The sequence below is a fragment of the Ailuropoda melanoleuca genome, chromosome 2 (assembly GCF_002007445.2).
Source record: "Ailuropoda melanoleuca isolate Jingjing chromosome 2, ASM200744v2, whole genome shotgun sequence".
NCBI classification, from domain to species: domain Eukaryota; kingdom Metazoa; phylum Chordata; class Mammalia; order Carnivora; family Ursidae; genus Ailuropoda; species Ailuropoda melanoleuca.
Genome location: NC_048219.1, coordinates 25815614 through 25830279, shown reverse-complemented (window position 1 = coordinate 25830279; position 14666 = coordinate 25815614). Strand labels below are relative to the sequence as shown.

Here is a 14666-nt window from a genome sequence, read left to right as displayed (position 1 = left end):
TCTCGATGATTGTAATTTGAAAATCTCAAAGTAAACATGATTCAGATCTTAGGAAGATTAATTAGATTAATTAAAATTTTAACAAAGTCTCTCTTTGATTAGAACAGATTGTTAGTTAAGGCCACTAGAAAGCATCAACTGGCTGCGGGATCCCTGTGTATTTCTCAGCTACTTCCAAAACATTAGAATGATTTGTCAATACCTGGTAAAAACTGATCACTTTGTTGTTTTTTATAGTTAATTGAACAGCTAATGTGCCTTTGAAGGCTCTCTCTCTCTTGAATATGTTTTGTGAAGTTTTGAAATTTCTTTTGTATATTAATTTAAACCCAATAAGATACCTATATTTTCATTATTATTTTCTCTTCTAGCTCATTTTCATAAACAGACGATTTGGGAAGTACACAATTTTGAGACACAATTATCTTGAAATTGATTTCTTTAAACCACTAAGCTAGCCAGTCTATCTGCCTGCCCGCCTCCCTCCCTCCCTCTCTCTTTCTTTTCTTCCTTTTCTCTCCTTCCTTCCTTCCTGGCTTCTTTCCTCCCTTCCTTTTTTGGGGGTATCCTGGTTAGGCAGTATTTAATATCACTTGTGAGGCTAGTGCTATGATGGGCATCTACTGTGTGATATCCACTTAATCCATTGATGTGAAAGCAACAAGGACTTATTTTCTCCTTTTTGCAGGGAATGACATTCCAACTGTTTTTTGACATCTGTAAATTCAGAGGTTGACAGTGATCAAATCAGGATCAAGATTGACTTCAAATATTTTCATAAGAGCAGAAAAAAAAAATGAGATCCGAACTTTCTAGTGTCCTGATCTACACATTTCTATTGATGAATTAAAGCTATATGGGTGTGAAATTTGGTACCAGAGGCTTAGGCTGCTTGAGTACCTTTTATCGTGTAATAGTTCTGGAATGTGAGGATCTGAATTTTCATGGGAGCACTGATATTTCATGGCCAACAATGGATTTCTTAGGGCCTTGTCATTTCAAATTGCCATGAGGTCTGGTTATTGCTGCTCTAAATGTAAATATGAAACTACCTCCCAATGAACTTATTGCGGTGGTGCTAACTTGTCGACACTCTTGCTGACAGTTCTAGTGGCCCTTAACATGGTCTACTTTCTGTAGTCACAAGACAGGTTTGTGGAGGATTCAGCCTAAATTTCTGGAATGAATTTCTATAGACAAGAGATATATTGGCTTTAAAAATTAAGAGGTTTGATTCTGTTTTGAATTTGGTTATCAAATGAATCTGAGCACATGACATTTTAATGCCGTTTGTCTTTTCAAATAGATTTACCTTCTAATGCATGTGACAACAGGATTTTGCTCATCATCTAGAACATACATTTCAGAGGAGTTGTTACCTACAATATTATCATAAGGCATAAGAAAACACACGATTTAAGTTGCCTTTCATGAACATAATTAAGAATTAATAAGCCAGTACCAGTGGCTAGTCCCCAGAATTTCCACTGTTTTGCCTTTTGTGACCTGTGTTATTAAAAGTCCATTATTTTTACAGACTTTATTAAATTGGATCTTATTAAAGCATTCTATATTTGCATTTGGTCTTTCATAATTCATTATTATTATGACATTTACTTTTTACCATCAGATCTGAAAACATATCATAAGCTACCCTTTTCTCTTGAAAGAAATGCTAATTTCAAACAGTCCTCTAATAGAAGAGAAAAGCTTTATCAGTTTTTTCATTTATTCCAGATCGTGTTAAGAATACTAATGCTAGACTTCAGTATGCTAATATCTCTGAGCTTTTTTTGGTCAAAAGCTTAGAATTATTATTTTTATCCCATGGTAAGTATGAAACCAGAAGACCTGCTACTACTGGAGAAAACACAATTCTAAAGTACAATTCTTGATTCTAAAGACTTGTGAAAATGTTGCTAAATCCTGTTTAGACTAGGATGCTGCCAGTCAATTTAACTTTGTACCATACGATATTTGTCCTGTTTAAGAAATTCCTCTTAAAATTCAGTTTTTTTATTTTTCTCATAGTCTAGGTCAGTATAGCTTGCAGTGTTTAAGGCTAAGAATCCTGTGCTGTCAGCCCCAGACAGCATATAGGATGTGCTGCCTGCTTTTCTATATGATACTCATTTCTGTATCGTTTAAGATGTAGTCGAAAACTCAATATAGCAAGATTTTATATATTGATATCAGAAAGACTGTCTAATTATTACTAACATAATTAGCAAAACAGTGAGTTTTTTGTTGGGGTACTAGTAAATTTATTAAACTCTAAAATGAAATTTACTTTGGCTTTTGTCTCATTTTAGATTTCTGACAATGTGCAATAGACATTTTGGCAGTGTTGTTGCACAAACCATTCGGACTCAAAAAACAGATCAGTTTCCACTTTTTCTGATTATTATGGGAAAGCGATCATCTAATGAAGTGTTAAATGTGATACAAGGTAAAGTACATGTCACAAGGGGAGTAGAGTATCTTCTTGTGTATGTGATAACTTTATAATATTTACCATCATAGTTGACTATAATTCTCTGTATGGGTGAATATCTTTGTATTTTCAAACACAGAATATCCTAAAGAAGAATATCTTCAAAAAGTATAGGATCTATGAAAAATGAAATAAGCTGCACGAAAATCAAACAGAAATTTCTTAATGAAGTTGCACAGCCCTTTGGACAGAGCATAATCATGTTAAATGTTCAGAATTGCTAAATTCTCTAAACTAGCAATCATAATCAGTAGTCAAATATGACATTTCTTACACATGTATTGATTTCTTGCTATAATGTTGATCAGTTGAAGGTTGATTAGAAAAGCCAGTGACTGGATATTGCAAATTAATTGTTCACATAGTATGAATCTGTGTCTAGGATGCAACAGTAAGGCATGAAGCTATAGGATGCTTATGAATTTAATCACATTGCATATTCTTTACAAACAAAAAAAGTGAATGATTTTTTTTTACTGTTACTGATAAACCCCAAGGATTACTATAAAATATCACCTTATTTATAGCACAGCTTAAATTGAAAACAGTGTATCTTTTCTATGCCCCAGGGAAAAAGATGTTTCAAGTGCTCCATGCTAAAGCTTGTGTTTGAGATACTTTATTTTTAGCCCTATTTAAGTCAAAAGTTCTATAGCAGGTAATATGATGGGGGTGTGTAGTATAAATTCTAGTGCCTTTAAAACTCAAAATAAAAGCTGTAATATTTTATATTTGCTCTGTAACTAGAGCATTGAGTTTCATAAACAATGCTAAAGAAGATCTGCAGGGGAATGAATTGCATAGAGTAAATGGAGAATGAAAAAATATTTCATTCCTGTTTTCCCTATCAGAGGCAGTATTATAATAGTGGTTCTCAAAATATGGTCCATGGTTCTGGAGGTCCTCTAGACCCTTTCAGTGGATCCGTGAGGTCAAATTATTTTCATGACAGTAAAAGGACTTTACCTTTTTGCCTTTTTTTTTTTTTTTTTTTTTTTTTTTTTTTTTTTTTTTTTTTTTTTTTTTTTTTACTGTGTTGACATTTGCACTGGTGGCACAAAATCAGTGTTGTGTAAAACTACTGGCACCTTCACACAAATCAAGGTCATGACCAAAACTATACTAGTAGTCATACTCTTTGCCTCCATTGTGTGCAATTAAAAATTTATTTTATTAAATTTTAACCCTTTTTATAGTTTGTGTGCTACAACAAGAGGTATGGAGAACGCATTTCTGCTGCACGTCAGGGTACAAAGGTAGTCTCAGAAAAGCACTTGTGTGGGTGCTTGAGCTGAACTACTAGTCATTTTTTCTTATAGAACATCATTTTTACTTGAAAATAACTGACAGACAAACTATACTTAGATAGCCTGGGTATTTGGCAAACATTTTCTTCAGAATGAACAAAGTAAGCTTACCACTTCAAGAAAAGAGAACTGACAGTACTTGTTGCCAATGATAAAATTTGAGCTTTTAAGCAAAATGTTATATCCTCCACCATAATATTGACAGCTTAAATAATTTTCTGATGATATCAGTTGTAATGTTAACAAATATGATTTTTTGATATCATATAATTAGTTATGTCAACATTGAAGATAAATGCATAAGTCAGTAAACCAGTATTTTCCACATGATCAGTGCACGATGTTATAAAATTATGTGTAGGTAAAAGATCCGTTCAAAGAGCAAGATAGGTCAGTGGATCTTAATATAACAAAGTACAAAAAGTTCATTAATGGTTTCAAATTCCTCACATACTTGAAGAAACTTCTATTTGTCAGTTTGGGTGTATCAAAGAGTATTTACAATTATTTATTAAAATACTCCTTCCTTTTTCAACTATATATCTGTGTGAGGCCAGATTTGCTTCATAAATTTCAACTAAGACATGAGACAACATATTGTAACTGGTTTAATATAGAAGTAGATGTGAGAATCTGGTTATGTTTTATTAACCCGGATGTTAAAAACATTTGCAAAAATGTTAAAACAATACCATTCTTCTCATTAAACTTCTTCCTTTGGAACATAGAGCCATTTTTCATAAAAACCTGGTATTTATATCAATGTGTAATGGGTTTATTATTGTTTTTTTTAATGAATTGATAAATATGTTTTGAGTATTTCAGCTTTAATTTCTAACACAGTAAATGTTGATAACAATAACCCACATAAAACTTAACTTGAGGATCTCAATAGTTGTTAAGGGCATAAACAAGTTCTGAAACCACTACAGTAGGTTATAAAGAAAAAGCTTGTCTGGAACTGCATTAACTGGTACCTTTTCTCTGTCTTGTCCAGTTTGGTAGTGAGTCCTAACCGTTAGCACTGAAGCATAGTTGATAAGCAGTGGCTTAAGCCTGAAAATGAATGGCCAGTATGTAACCACCTTTCTAGTACCCCCCATAAAGAATTCATATCCTGTGTTGTGAGCGTTAGTCACTACAGTTTGCAGATAAGAAAGGGAAACTCAAAAATTTGCCCAGTATCCAAATCTACATTGAAGGCACTCGTAAATTTTTTGCCATTTGTTATTATATCTATTCAAAATAACTACCAGTGATCGTGTGTACTATATACGGAGGTAGTATTATCTTCATTTTACTGATAAGGGAATTGATCCTTAGAAAGGATCACTCATTCACTTATGTATTCATTTGCTAAGTGAATATTTGTTAAGCCCTTGTCATAGGCTAGGCGATTTCTAGGTACTAGATCATATAGTTTGTAAGTAGCAGAACTAGAGTTAGAACTATGACTACAAAACCAGTTCTGCTTTCTCAGTACCATGATATCACACCAAGATAATATTTGTTCTCTAGCTCATTTATTGAGAGTGTAGTACTGATGTGACCGAATTTTTTTTGTTGAGGACCACAGATGCTCCCTAACATGCTGCCAGTGGTCATAAGGAAAATTGAGAAACAGACCATTGAAAGATCATGTTAGTCCAGCCCTACTCCAGAATAACACCAACAAGGATGCTTGCTACTTGTTGTCCTGTTCCATCAACGGGACAGGAAGACCTCCTCTCACACTCTGGAGGAAGATGGGTTCTTTGCCCATAGTCTTGAAAGAAGAGAAGAATAGTTATATCTTTATATAACTTTATGGATTTCTCTGTTGTAGTTGTATCCAAAGCAAGCAACAGGAGAGTGCACTCAGGAAATGGCACATATCTGCTATGTCTTTGTTATGGCCTTGGACAGGGAATAAAATAGCTCTAAGGAAAATCAAACATTTTAATACTCTCATAAAACAAATATAACATTGTATGGCAACTAACTGGATAATTAAATAAATACTCTTACAAACTTTATAGTATAGTCATTTGAAAGCAGCTGAAAGAGAAAAATATCAATTGGGCAAAAAAAGAACTGTTTTTTTCAGAAAATGAATTACTATCTTCTTCACCAAAGAATTTTTAATGGTAGGAGGTAATTCTAAATAGTGTATTGAGGTGGCAAAGAGAGCAGGCTTTTGAGTCAGACTCATTTGGTTTCAGATTCTCATCCCACCACTTAATCAGCCTGACCTTGATTGCACAGGCTGCTCCAGCTCTCACAGCCTCATTTTACTTCTCTTTAAAGTCAAAATCCCAGTGATACCTTCAAAGAATTGTTGTACAGGTTAAATGAGTTAATATATGTCAAGTGCTTAGCCTAATTACTGGCATATAAACAAATGGTAGTTGTTGCTAGTATTTTTAAGTAGATATGTTTCTATAACTTGAAAGAACTTTTGATTCTCATTACTTTGACATTCTTCTTCATAGAGCTGAAAATCTTTCTCATGAACAGATAGTTCCTTCAAATCTACTGTATTTGACATTTCAACTGCCTATATACTGCTTTACTCTTTCACAGTGAACATATGAAACTTTTCAGTGAAAATATGAAAGTATTTTAACTAGGTATTAGCATAGTAGTCTGTCATTTTTATTAGACTGTAGTTCTTACTGATTAATTCTAGAATGACTGTCCATTTTATAATAACTTTACTAATGTGAAGTTTGGCAATCTCCATGTGTTGCTAGGTAACACAACAGTGGATGAGTTAATGATGAGACTCATGGCTGCAATGGAGATCTTCACAGCCCAACAACAGGAAGATATAAAGGATGAGGTAAGATGAAAGGTTAAGTAGACCTTTAATAGGGTTTTGATGAAATAATTTGTCAAATGGCGATGCTTGCCTATGTCATGATTGATAAATAAGGATGATGAAGATGCATTTCCAGATTAACCAAGGACTTTTATGCCGTTGGGTTTACCTTTCGGTCCATTCTTTTCATGACCCCAAGACCCAAAAATTTGTTTAACTTTATGGACATTTGTACTTGCTAGATTTGGAGTGGTGGCAGGAGGTCAATTTGCAGGAAATGAATTCCGAAGCATATTTACAAAAGCAACGACAGTCCAGGGAATCCTGTGCACTATGTGGTTTTTTTTCCACTCACTTTCAAGATCCTCTTACTCTTTTTAAATATTGAGGTTGATTAGCAATAAATACATTTTACATTTTTGAAGCTCTGTGAGAATTAGTAAAAGATCTCCAGAATTCTGAGTTTCTCAGTCTCCTGAATATATTCAGTCGGTATTGATGGCACGAATGCGGAACCTCAGATAAAATAATAATAACAGCAATATTGATAATGACAATAGTTGTCAACACTTACTGAATATTTATAATGTGCTAAGCACTGAGCTGAGCACTTTGCGTATATTATCTTATGTGATCGGAAAACAACTCCATGAGGTTGTATATGAGTCACACAGAGTTCTGGCAGAAAACACATGGCACTTCCAAACTAGGTTATTTGAGAACAGTTTAATAAGAGAACTGTTTATAAAGGTAAGAGCAGGGTTTATGGAAGTCCGCAATGAATAGAACCGACTCTAGGGCTAAAGGGAGCCATTACCACCTGCCCAAAAGCCTTGGAGAGAGTGGTGTATCGAGATGACTATATCTGATAGAGGGAATATAGCCAGCGCTTGGTGACCTGTTAGGGAGGAAACTAGGGATTAGCTTTACTTTCCTTCCATATTCTTCTGCTAATGCTACCTACCTAACCCAACCAGAAGCTGAAGGGCAAGAGAACCTCCCTGGGCAAAAAGTTAGGTGGAGCATGGATACTGAGGGACAAATGGGAGATAGTCTAGCACAGACTGGTACTATTATCTCCAGTTTTCAAGTGAGAAAACTGAGAATCAAAAGGGTTAAGTTAACTTACCCAAGATCACATGACTAGTAGGACCTATAATAATCTTAAGTAATTATTAGTGCTTTATCAGTCAAAAAGTTCTGGATTTGGAGAATAGCCTAAAGATAAAATATGAAACACATGTTAGCATTTGTTAATTTGAGATGCTCTGTTTACAGGTATTTCTTAAATTGTCCTTTCTAGTATTTTTAATTGAAAAAAAATTTATAGACAAGTAGGGAAAGTTTAATTTCTGAGCAATGATGAAACGTTTCCAGCTATAGTGAGTGTTTTCAATATAATAGCCATTAGCTATTGCAAGTGGAAAACATGTAGACACTTTTAATATAAGGTAGAACTATGTATTTTATCTAATTTGCTTGTCTCTTTCTTCTATTCTACTGTGAGTTTAAGAGCCAGAGTTGTATCATATTCATGTTTAAAACTGTATTCTCTAACAGTGTACCTAGGACAAAGTAGGCACTCAGTAAATGTTTATTAAATGATTGAATAAATTAGTACTTGGAAGAAGTCACATGAAATAATATTACTTGAAAAAATAATTCTTTGGTATTGCAGTGGTGTAAAACCTGATGTGTCCATATTAACAAGTATGAACATTTGGAGTCCTGTAACTAGTTTAGTGTTTCATACATATTAGGTTTCTTTTATTGCTGGAAAAATGATGTTTGTAATTTTCCTTAATAGTCAGTGTTTCATTTACTCTAAAGAAAAGGTAATCAGGTATATGGTGGAAAGATGTTTATCTGTTACTGTATAAATTGACAGTGACATTTTAAAATAATGAAGCACTGTACTTACTTAGGAATTTGTAATAATAGGTGTGTTGCCATTCAAGATTACGTTTATCCTGGAATAGAGGCATTGATTGACAATAATTCACTAAACACATTCTTCAGCCATTTAAGTCTTGAGTCTCATTAGTATTAGATTTACAGATTATGCTGTATAATAATATGAATGCACAATATTTGCATGCATATTCCCAGTTCATTCTTTCATCTTAATTTGTGTTCCTCATAATTCATTGGTAAAGAAATTGACTTTAATTCCTTTAATACTGAGCACAAAATTTAATATGAGGGTTACAGGAAAAATCCAAGGCTCCATATAATTGAAATTTTTATTGAAATTTAACTGCAAGAGGTAAGGATTTCTCTTTGTTTTTAGAGTGTCTTCATGAAAGTTATTCAGTTCAAGAGTAGAGTTCCTAAGAAAAGCTTTTCTAGGTTCAAAAACTTGTTTTGGACTATGCATAGATCATAATGGATTTGGTATCTGCTGAGTATGTGACAAGAAACACTGTCCCTTGTAATTGTGAATTTGCCTTTACTCTTCAGAAGAATTTCAAGTAACACTTTATCTTAAGCTTTCAATGAAAATCAAATTCATGAACAGGTTTGGAGGATGGCTTCCTAGTCCTGAATTCATATAAACTTAACTTTGGTTCAGTAACATCCATCACTTCGATGATTCCATTGTATTAGTGCAACCAGAGATACCTATACTATACAGTGTTTTTATTAAATAAAACCAAGCCCAAACATATTCATACTCTGAATCATTCTTTAATGGCAGAATAGACTAACCTTTATATCACTAATTGTTCTGTTTCTAATCAGGAAGTATACATTACATGAACTTCTTGTTTTGGTAGACCTGCCTATAGCTTTCTTCACAGACATTTTCATTAATGGTATTAGTTTGGTTTTTTAAGTGTTTACTGAGCATCTATCAAGTATATAACACCGGGCTCAGTCTTGGGGACAGAGTTACTTTGCTACAACATAGGCTTTTTGGCCAATATCACTACATGATGGTTGCCTGTTTAGAATCAGAACATTTAGCATCTCTTTTTGCTTACAGCCTGGTTCCAAACAATAGATGCTTTCTAACATGTAAATAAATTCAGGTATTTTCATATGCCCTATTTTTTTAGCTGTTAGTAATTCAGAAACCTCTGATTACTAAGAGTTTATGACACTTAGTTCTTAATCTGTTTATTATTTCATTCATTTCTTTGTTCATCCATTCAACACTTAATTTATTTAGAATTCTCAGTATCATAGGTGCAAAGATTACTTCTTTCCCCATTTTCTGTTTCTTCCTGATTCAGTCTTATTAGGTTATATATTTCAAGGAGTTGATCCATTTCTTCTTAAATGATCTAATTTATTTGCATACTAGCACATAATGGTTCATAGTAGTCTTACAATCCTTTGTATTTCTGTACTATTAATTGTAACATCTCCTCTTTCCTTTCTCATTTTATTTATTTGAGTCCTCTTTTTTTCTTGGTCAGTCTATTTAAAGGCTTGTTAATTTTGTTTATCTTTTTAAAAAATCAGCTCTTAGTTTCATTGATCTTATTTCTTATTGAAATAATATTGACATAAAATTATTAGTTTCAGGTGTACAACATTGAGTCAGTAATTCTATATATTATTCAGTGATCACCATGATAAATGTAGTCACACTGATCTTTCCTGTTGTCTTTTAGTCTCCATTTCTTTCTGCTCTGATCTTTATCATTTTTTCCCTTCTGTTAACTTTGGGCTTTGTCCTTTTTCTGGTTCCTTGAAATATAAAGTTAGATTGTTTATTTGAGATCTTTCTTGTTTCTTGATGTAGGCATTTAACACTATGAGCTTGCTTATAACTGCATTGGCAGTGTCCCATAAGTTTTGGTACGTTGTATTTCCATTTTCATTTGTCGTAAGGTATTTTTTTATTTCTTCAATTTCTTCTTTGACCCATTGGTTGTTCAGCAGTATGTTGTTTAAGCTCCACATATTTGTGAATATTACAGTTGTCTTCTTGTAATTGATTTCTAATTTCATACCATTTTGGTTGGAAGAGATGCTTGATATTATTTCAGTCTTCTTAAATTTATTAAGATGTTTTTGTGTGTGCCCTAACATATGGTTTATCTTGGACAGTGTTCCATATGTGCTTGAGACAAGTGTGTATTCTGTTGCTTTGGGACAAAATGTTCTATATATGTTTAAGTCCACTCTGCCCAAACACATCATTTTATTCAAATGCTTCCTCATTGATTTTCTGTCTGGATGATCTATCCAATGATGAAATTGGGGTAGTAAAGTCCCCTAGTATTATTGTATTGCTGTCTCTTTCTCCCTTTTAGATCTGTTAATATTTGTTTTCTATATTTAGGTACTCCTATGTTGGGTACATAAATATTTTAAAAAGGATTCTTTATCCAGTGTTTTTTCTCCATAGTTAGTCCCAGATAACAGAAGATAATAATTTCTCTCATCTTGATTTGTATATTCATTTCATAAATATTTATTGATCTTTTCCTATGTACTAGACACCATATAAAGCACCAGTACCACAGCTGTGTGCAAGATAGATAGGGCCATTGAGCTTACAACACAGCAGTTCCAGTATAGTCTATGAAGTAATCAAGTAGATAAAGCCCCAGGAACAACTCGTCAGAGTGAGCTAGATATGCTGTGTAGGCAACTTGACGTAGAGCACATAGAAGGGCTCTTGCATTCTCCAGGGCAAGCTATGAGGCAGGTAGAAAGGTGAGAATGAAGGTAATAATAACAGCCACTCTTCAGGTTCCTGCTACATGCCAGCCGTAGGTATTTCTCAGTGTGATTCCTAGACTACCAGAATACTTAGCTATTTACCAAGGATTCCAGGCAGTTAGGTATGACAAGCAATGTAATCAACTTTGTTAACATTTATTTCACATTAAAATAAACTGTGATATCCTTCCAAATCCCATTTCATTCATCATATCTGTTACAATTTATTAGACTGCTCGTGTACAAGAAAGATTGCATTGGATGTTTTGTTTTGTTTAGACAAATTCATTTAACTGGGGCAGTTTACTTTGGCTTCTGAACTTTCATGTCATTCTCATGGTATTGTTAAATTTACATTCATTTTTCCTTGCTTAAATTTGTTATATTTTTAATTCCCCAAAATTGATCATGACTGAAATGTGGCTCATTGAAGCATAAAAGTAATGGTGAAAATAGCACAATAAATATTGTAAATCAGTATAACATAGTTCAAACTAATTCAACATTAGTGTAAATGTAATTTAGAGAATTCCAGTGCTAGCATAGAAGATCCCACGACAGCTGACTCTGATTATAATGATTTCATACCAGCTGCCGTAAAAAAGAAATTTTTTTTTGATTGAGAGGTGAATATATGAAAGTTGATTGTATAGAAGAAACAGTCCATTTACCACTAGTGCCACGATTTCTGAGGTTTTTCATAAAAGCATGAAGCCTTCAGAGTTTTTGTTTCATTATTAAATAAAGACCAGTGACCTAACTTTTTGATAAATAGATTTTTTTCAGAACAAGAGAAAAATAACACCACTAAAAAAAAAATTTTATTGTGCAAGGCAGAGAGGTGACCAAACCATAGATGAGAAATTGTTTACAAATTGCATTCCTTGCGGTAAAAATGAATGCAAATCCCACGACTGGCAAGAAACTTGTAAATCCATCTCCAAAGTTAGCAATAAAAAAAATACTCAACAAGACAATAGAATGATTTCCTGGGAAAGTACTTTCTCAAATTACACTGTTGGGTGGCATGCAATGGCAATAGGATGGTTTGTGGAGGAGCAATGACCATGTTCTGCATTTTATGCTGCTTTATGGTTAGATTACCACTAAGATGTGCAGAATAAGAATCATTCTTGGCATATTGCTATTTGTATGTATACAACGTAGAAGTAGTCATCACTGTTCATTCTGTTTATCAGTGAGAAATATATAAGTGAAGTTTTTAATTTAATGATTATGTTGCAGACTTTGAGTTACACTTAAAAAGTTGAGGTAGAATTGGTACTGATGACAAACTAACTATACTTCAAAGGACATCATTCAGAATGTGAAAGGACAACCCACAGATTGGGAGAAAATCTTCGCAAATAATGTATTTGAGAAAAGGACTTATAGCTAGAATATATAAAGAATTCTTAAGACTCAATAATAAAAAGAAAAATTAACCCCATTTAAAATGGGCAAAGGATCTGAAAAGACATTTCTCCATGGGAGATATACAAATGGCCAGTAAGCACATGAAATGATATTCCACATCATTAATGATCAGGCAAATGAAAATCAAAACCACAATGAGATAATACTACCTCACACAAACTGCAATGGCTGGAATCAGAAGATAACAAGTGTTGGTGAACATATGGAAAAATTTGAACCCTCATAGACTGCTGGTGGGAATATAAGATGGAGCAGCTGCTTTAGAAAACAGTATAAAAGTCCTCAAATGATTAAACATAGTTACCATATTTTCTGTGAGGCCAGTATTACCTTGATCCCCAAACCAGGCAAAGACCCCATCAAAAAGGAGAATTACAGACCGATATCCCTGATGAATATGGATGCCAAAATTCTTAACAAGATCCTAGCTAATAGGATCCAACAGTACATTAAAAGGATTATCCATCAGACCAAGTGGGATTCATCCCTGGGATGCAAGGATGGTTCAACATTCGCAAATCCATCAGTGTGATAGATCACATTAATAAGAGAAGAGACAAGAACCATATGATCCTTTCAATTGATGCAGAAAAAGCATTTGACAAAATACAGCATCCTTTCCTGATTAAAACCCTTCAGATTTTAGAGATAGAGGGTACATTTCCTCAATTCCACAAAAACCATCTATGAAAAGCCTACAGTGAATATCATTCTCAATGGAGAAAACTGAAAGCCTTTCCCTTAAGATCAGGAACACAACAAGGATGCCCACTCTCGCCATTAATATTCAACATAGTACTAGAAGTCCTTGCAACAGCGATCAGACAACAAAAAAGAATAAAAGGTATTCGAATTGGCAAAGAAGAAGTCAAACTGTCTCTCTTCGCAGATGACATGATAATTTATATAGAAAACCCAAAAGACTCCACCCCCAAATTACTAGAACTCATAGAACTATTCAGTAATGTGGCAGGATACAAAATCAATGCTCAGCAATCAATTGCATTTCTACACACAAACAATGAGACTGGAGAAAGAGAAATTAGGGAATCAATTCCATTTACAATAGCACCAAAAATCATAGGATATCTTGGAATTAACTTAACCAGAGAGGTAAAGGATCTGTATTCTAGAAACTACAGAACACTGATGAAAGACATTGAAGAAGACACAAAAAGATGGAAAAACATTCTGTGCTCATGGATTGGAAGAATAAACATAGTTAAAATGTCTGTGCTACCCAGAGCAATCTACACTTTCAATGCCATCCTGATCAAAATACCAATGACATTTTTCAAAGAACTGGAACAAATAGCTCTTAAATTTGTGTGGAACCAGAAAAAGCCCCGAATAGCCAAGGAAATGTTGAAAAGGGAAAACAAAGCTAGGGGCATCACGTTGCTGGATTTCTAGCTATAGTGCAAAGCTGTGATCACAAAGACAGCATGGTAGTGGCACAAAAACAGACACATAGACCAATGGAACAGAATAGAGAACCCAGAAATGGACCCTCGGCTCTTTGGGCAACTAATCTTTGATAAAGCAGGAAAAAACATCCGGTGGAAAAAAGACAGTCTCTTCAATAAATGGTGCTGGGAAAATTGGACAGCTACATGCAAAAGAATGAAACTTGACCACTCTCTCACACCATACACAAAAATAAACTCCAAATGGATGAAAGACCTCAATGTGAGACAGGAATCCATCAAAATTCTAGAGGAGAACATAGGCAACAACTTCTATGACATCGGCCAGAGCAACCTTTTTCACGACACATCTCCAAAGGCAAGAGAAATAAAAGATAAAATGAACTTATGGGACTTTATCAGGATAAAGAGCTTCTGCACAGCCAAGGAAACNGGGCGCCTGGGTGGCACAGTTGTTAAGCATCTGCCTTCGGCTCAGGGCGTGATCCCGGCATTATGGGATCGAGCCCCACATCAGGCTCCTC

General features: G+C 34.1%; 1 protein-coding gene across 3 annotated transcripts in view; it reads left to right on the top strand.

The window, feature by feature from the left end:
• FAF1 (Fas associated factor 1) overlaps positions 1 to 14666 on the top strand; it is a 474879-nt gene that overhangs the window by 379456 nt on the left and 80757 nt on the right. For all 3 annotated transcript variants that reach the window (XM_011227828.3, XM_034652358.1, XM_034652351.1), the window contains exons 14-15: positions 2313 to 2449; positions 6534 to 6622. In XM_011227828.3, the coding sequence (XP_011226130.2) occupies positions 2313 to 2449; positions 6534 to 6622 (226 nt within the window). The remainder of the gene's footprint in view (positions 1 to 2312; positions 2450 to 6533; positions 6623 to 14666) is intronic.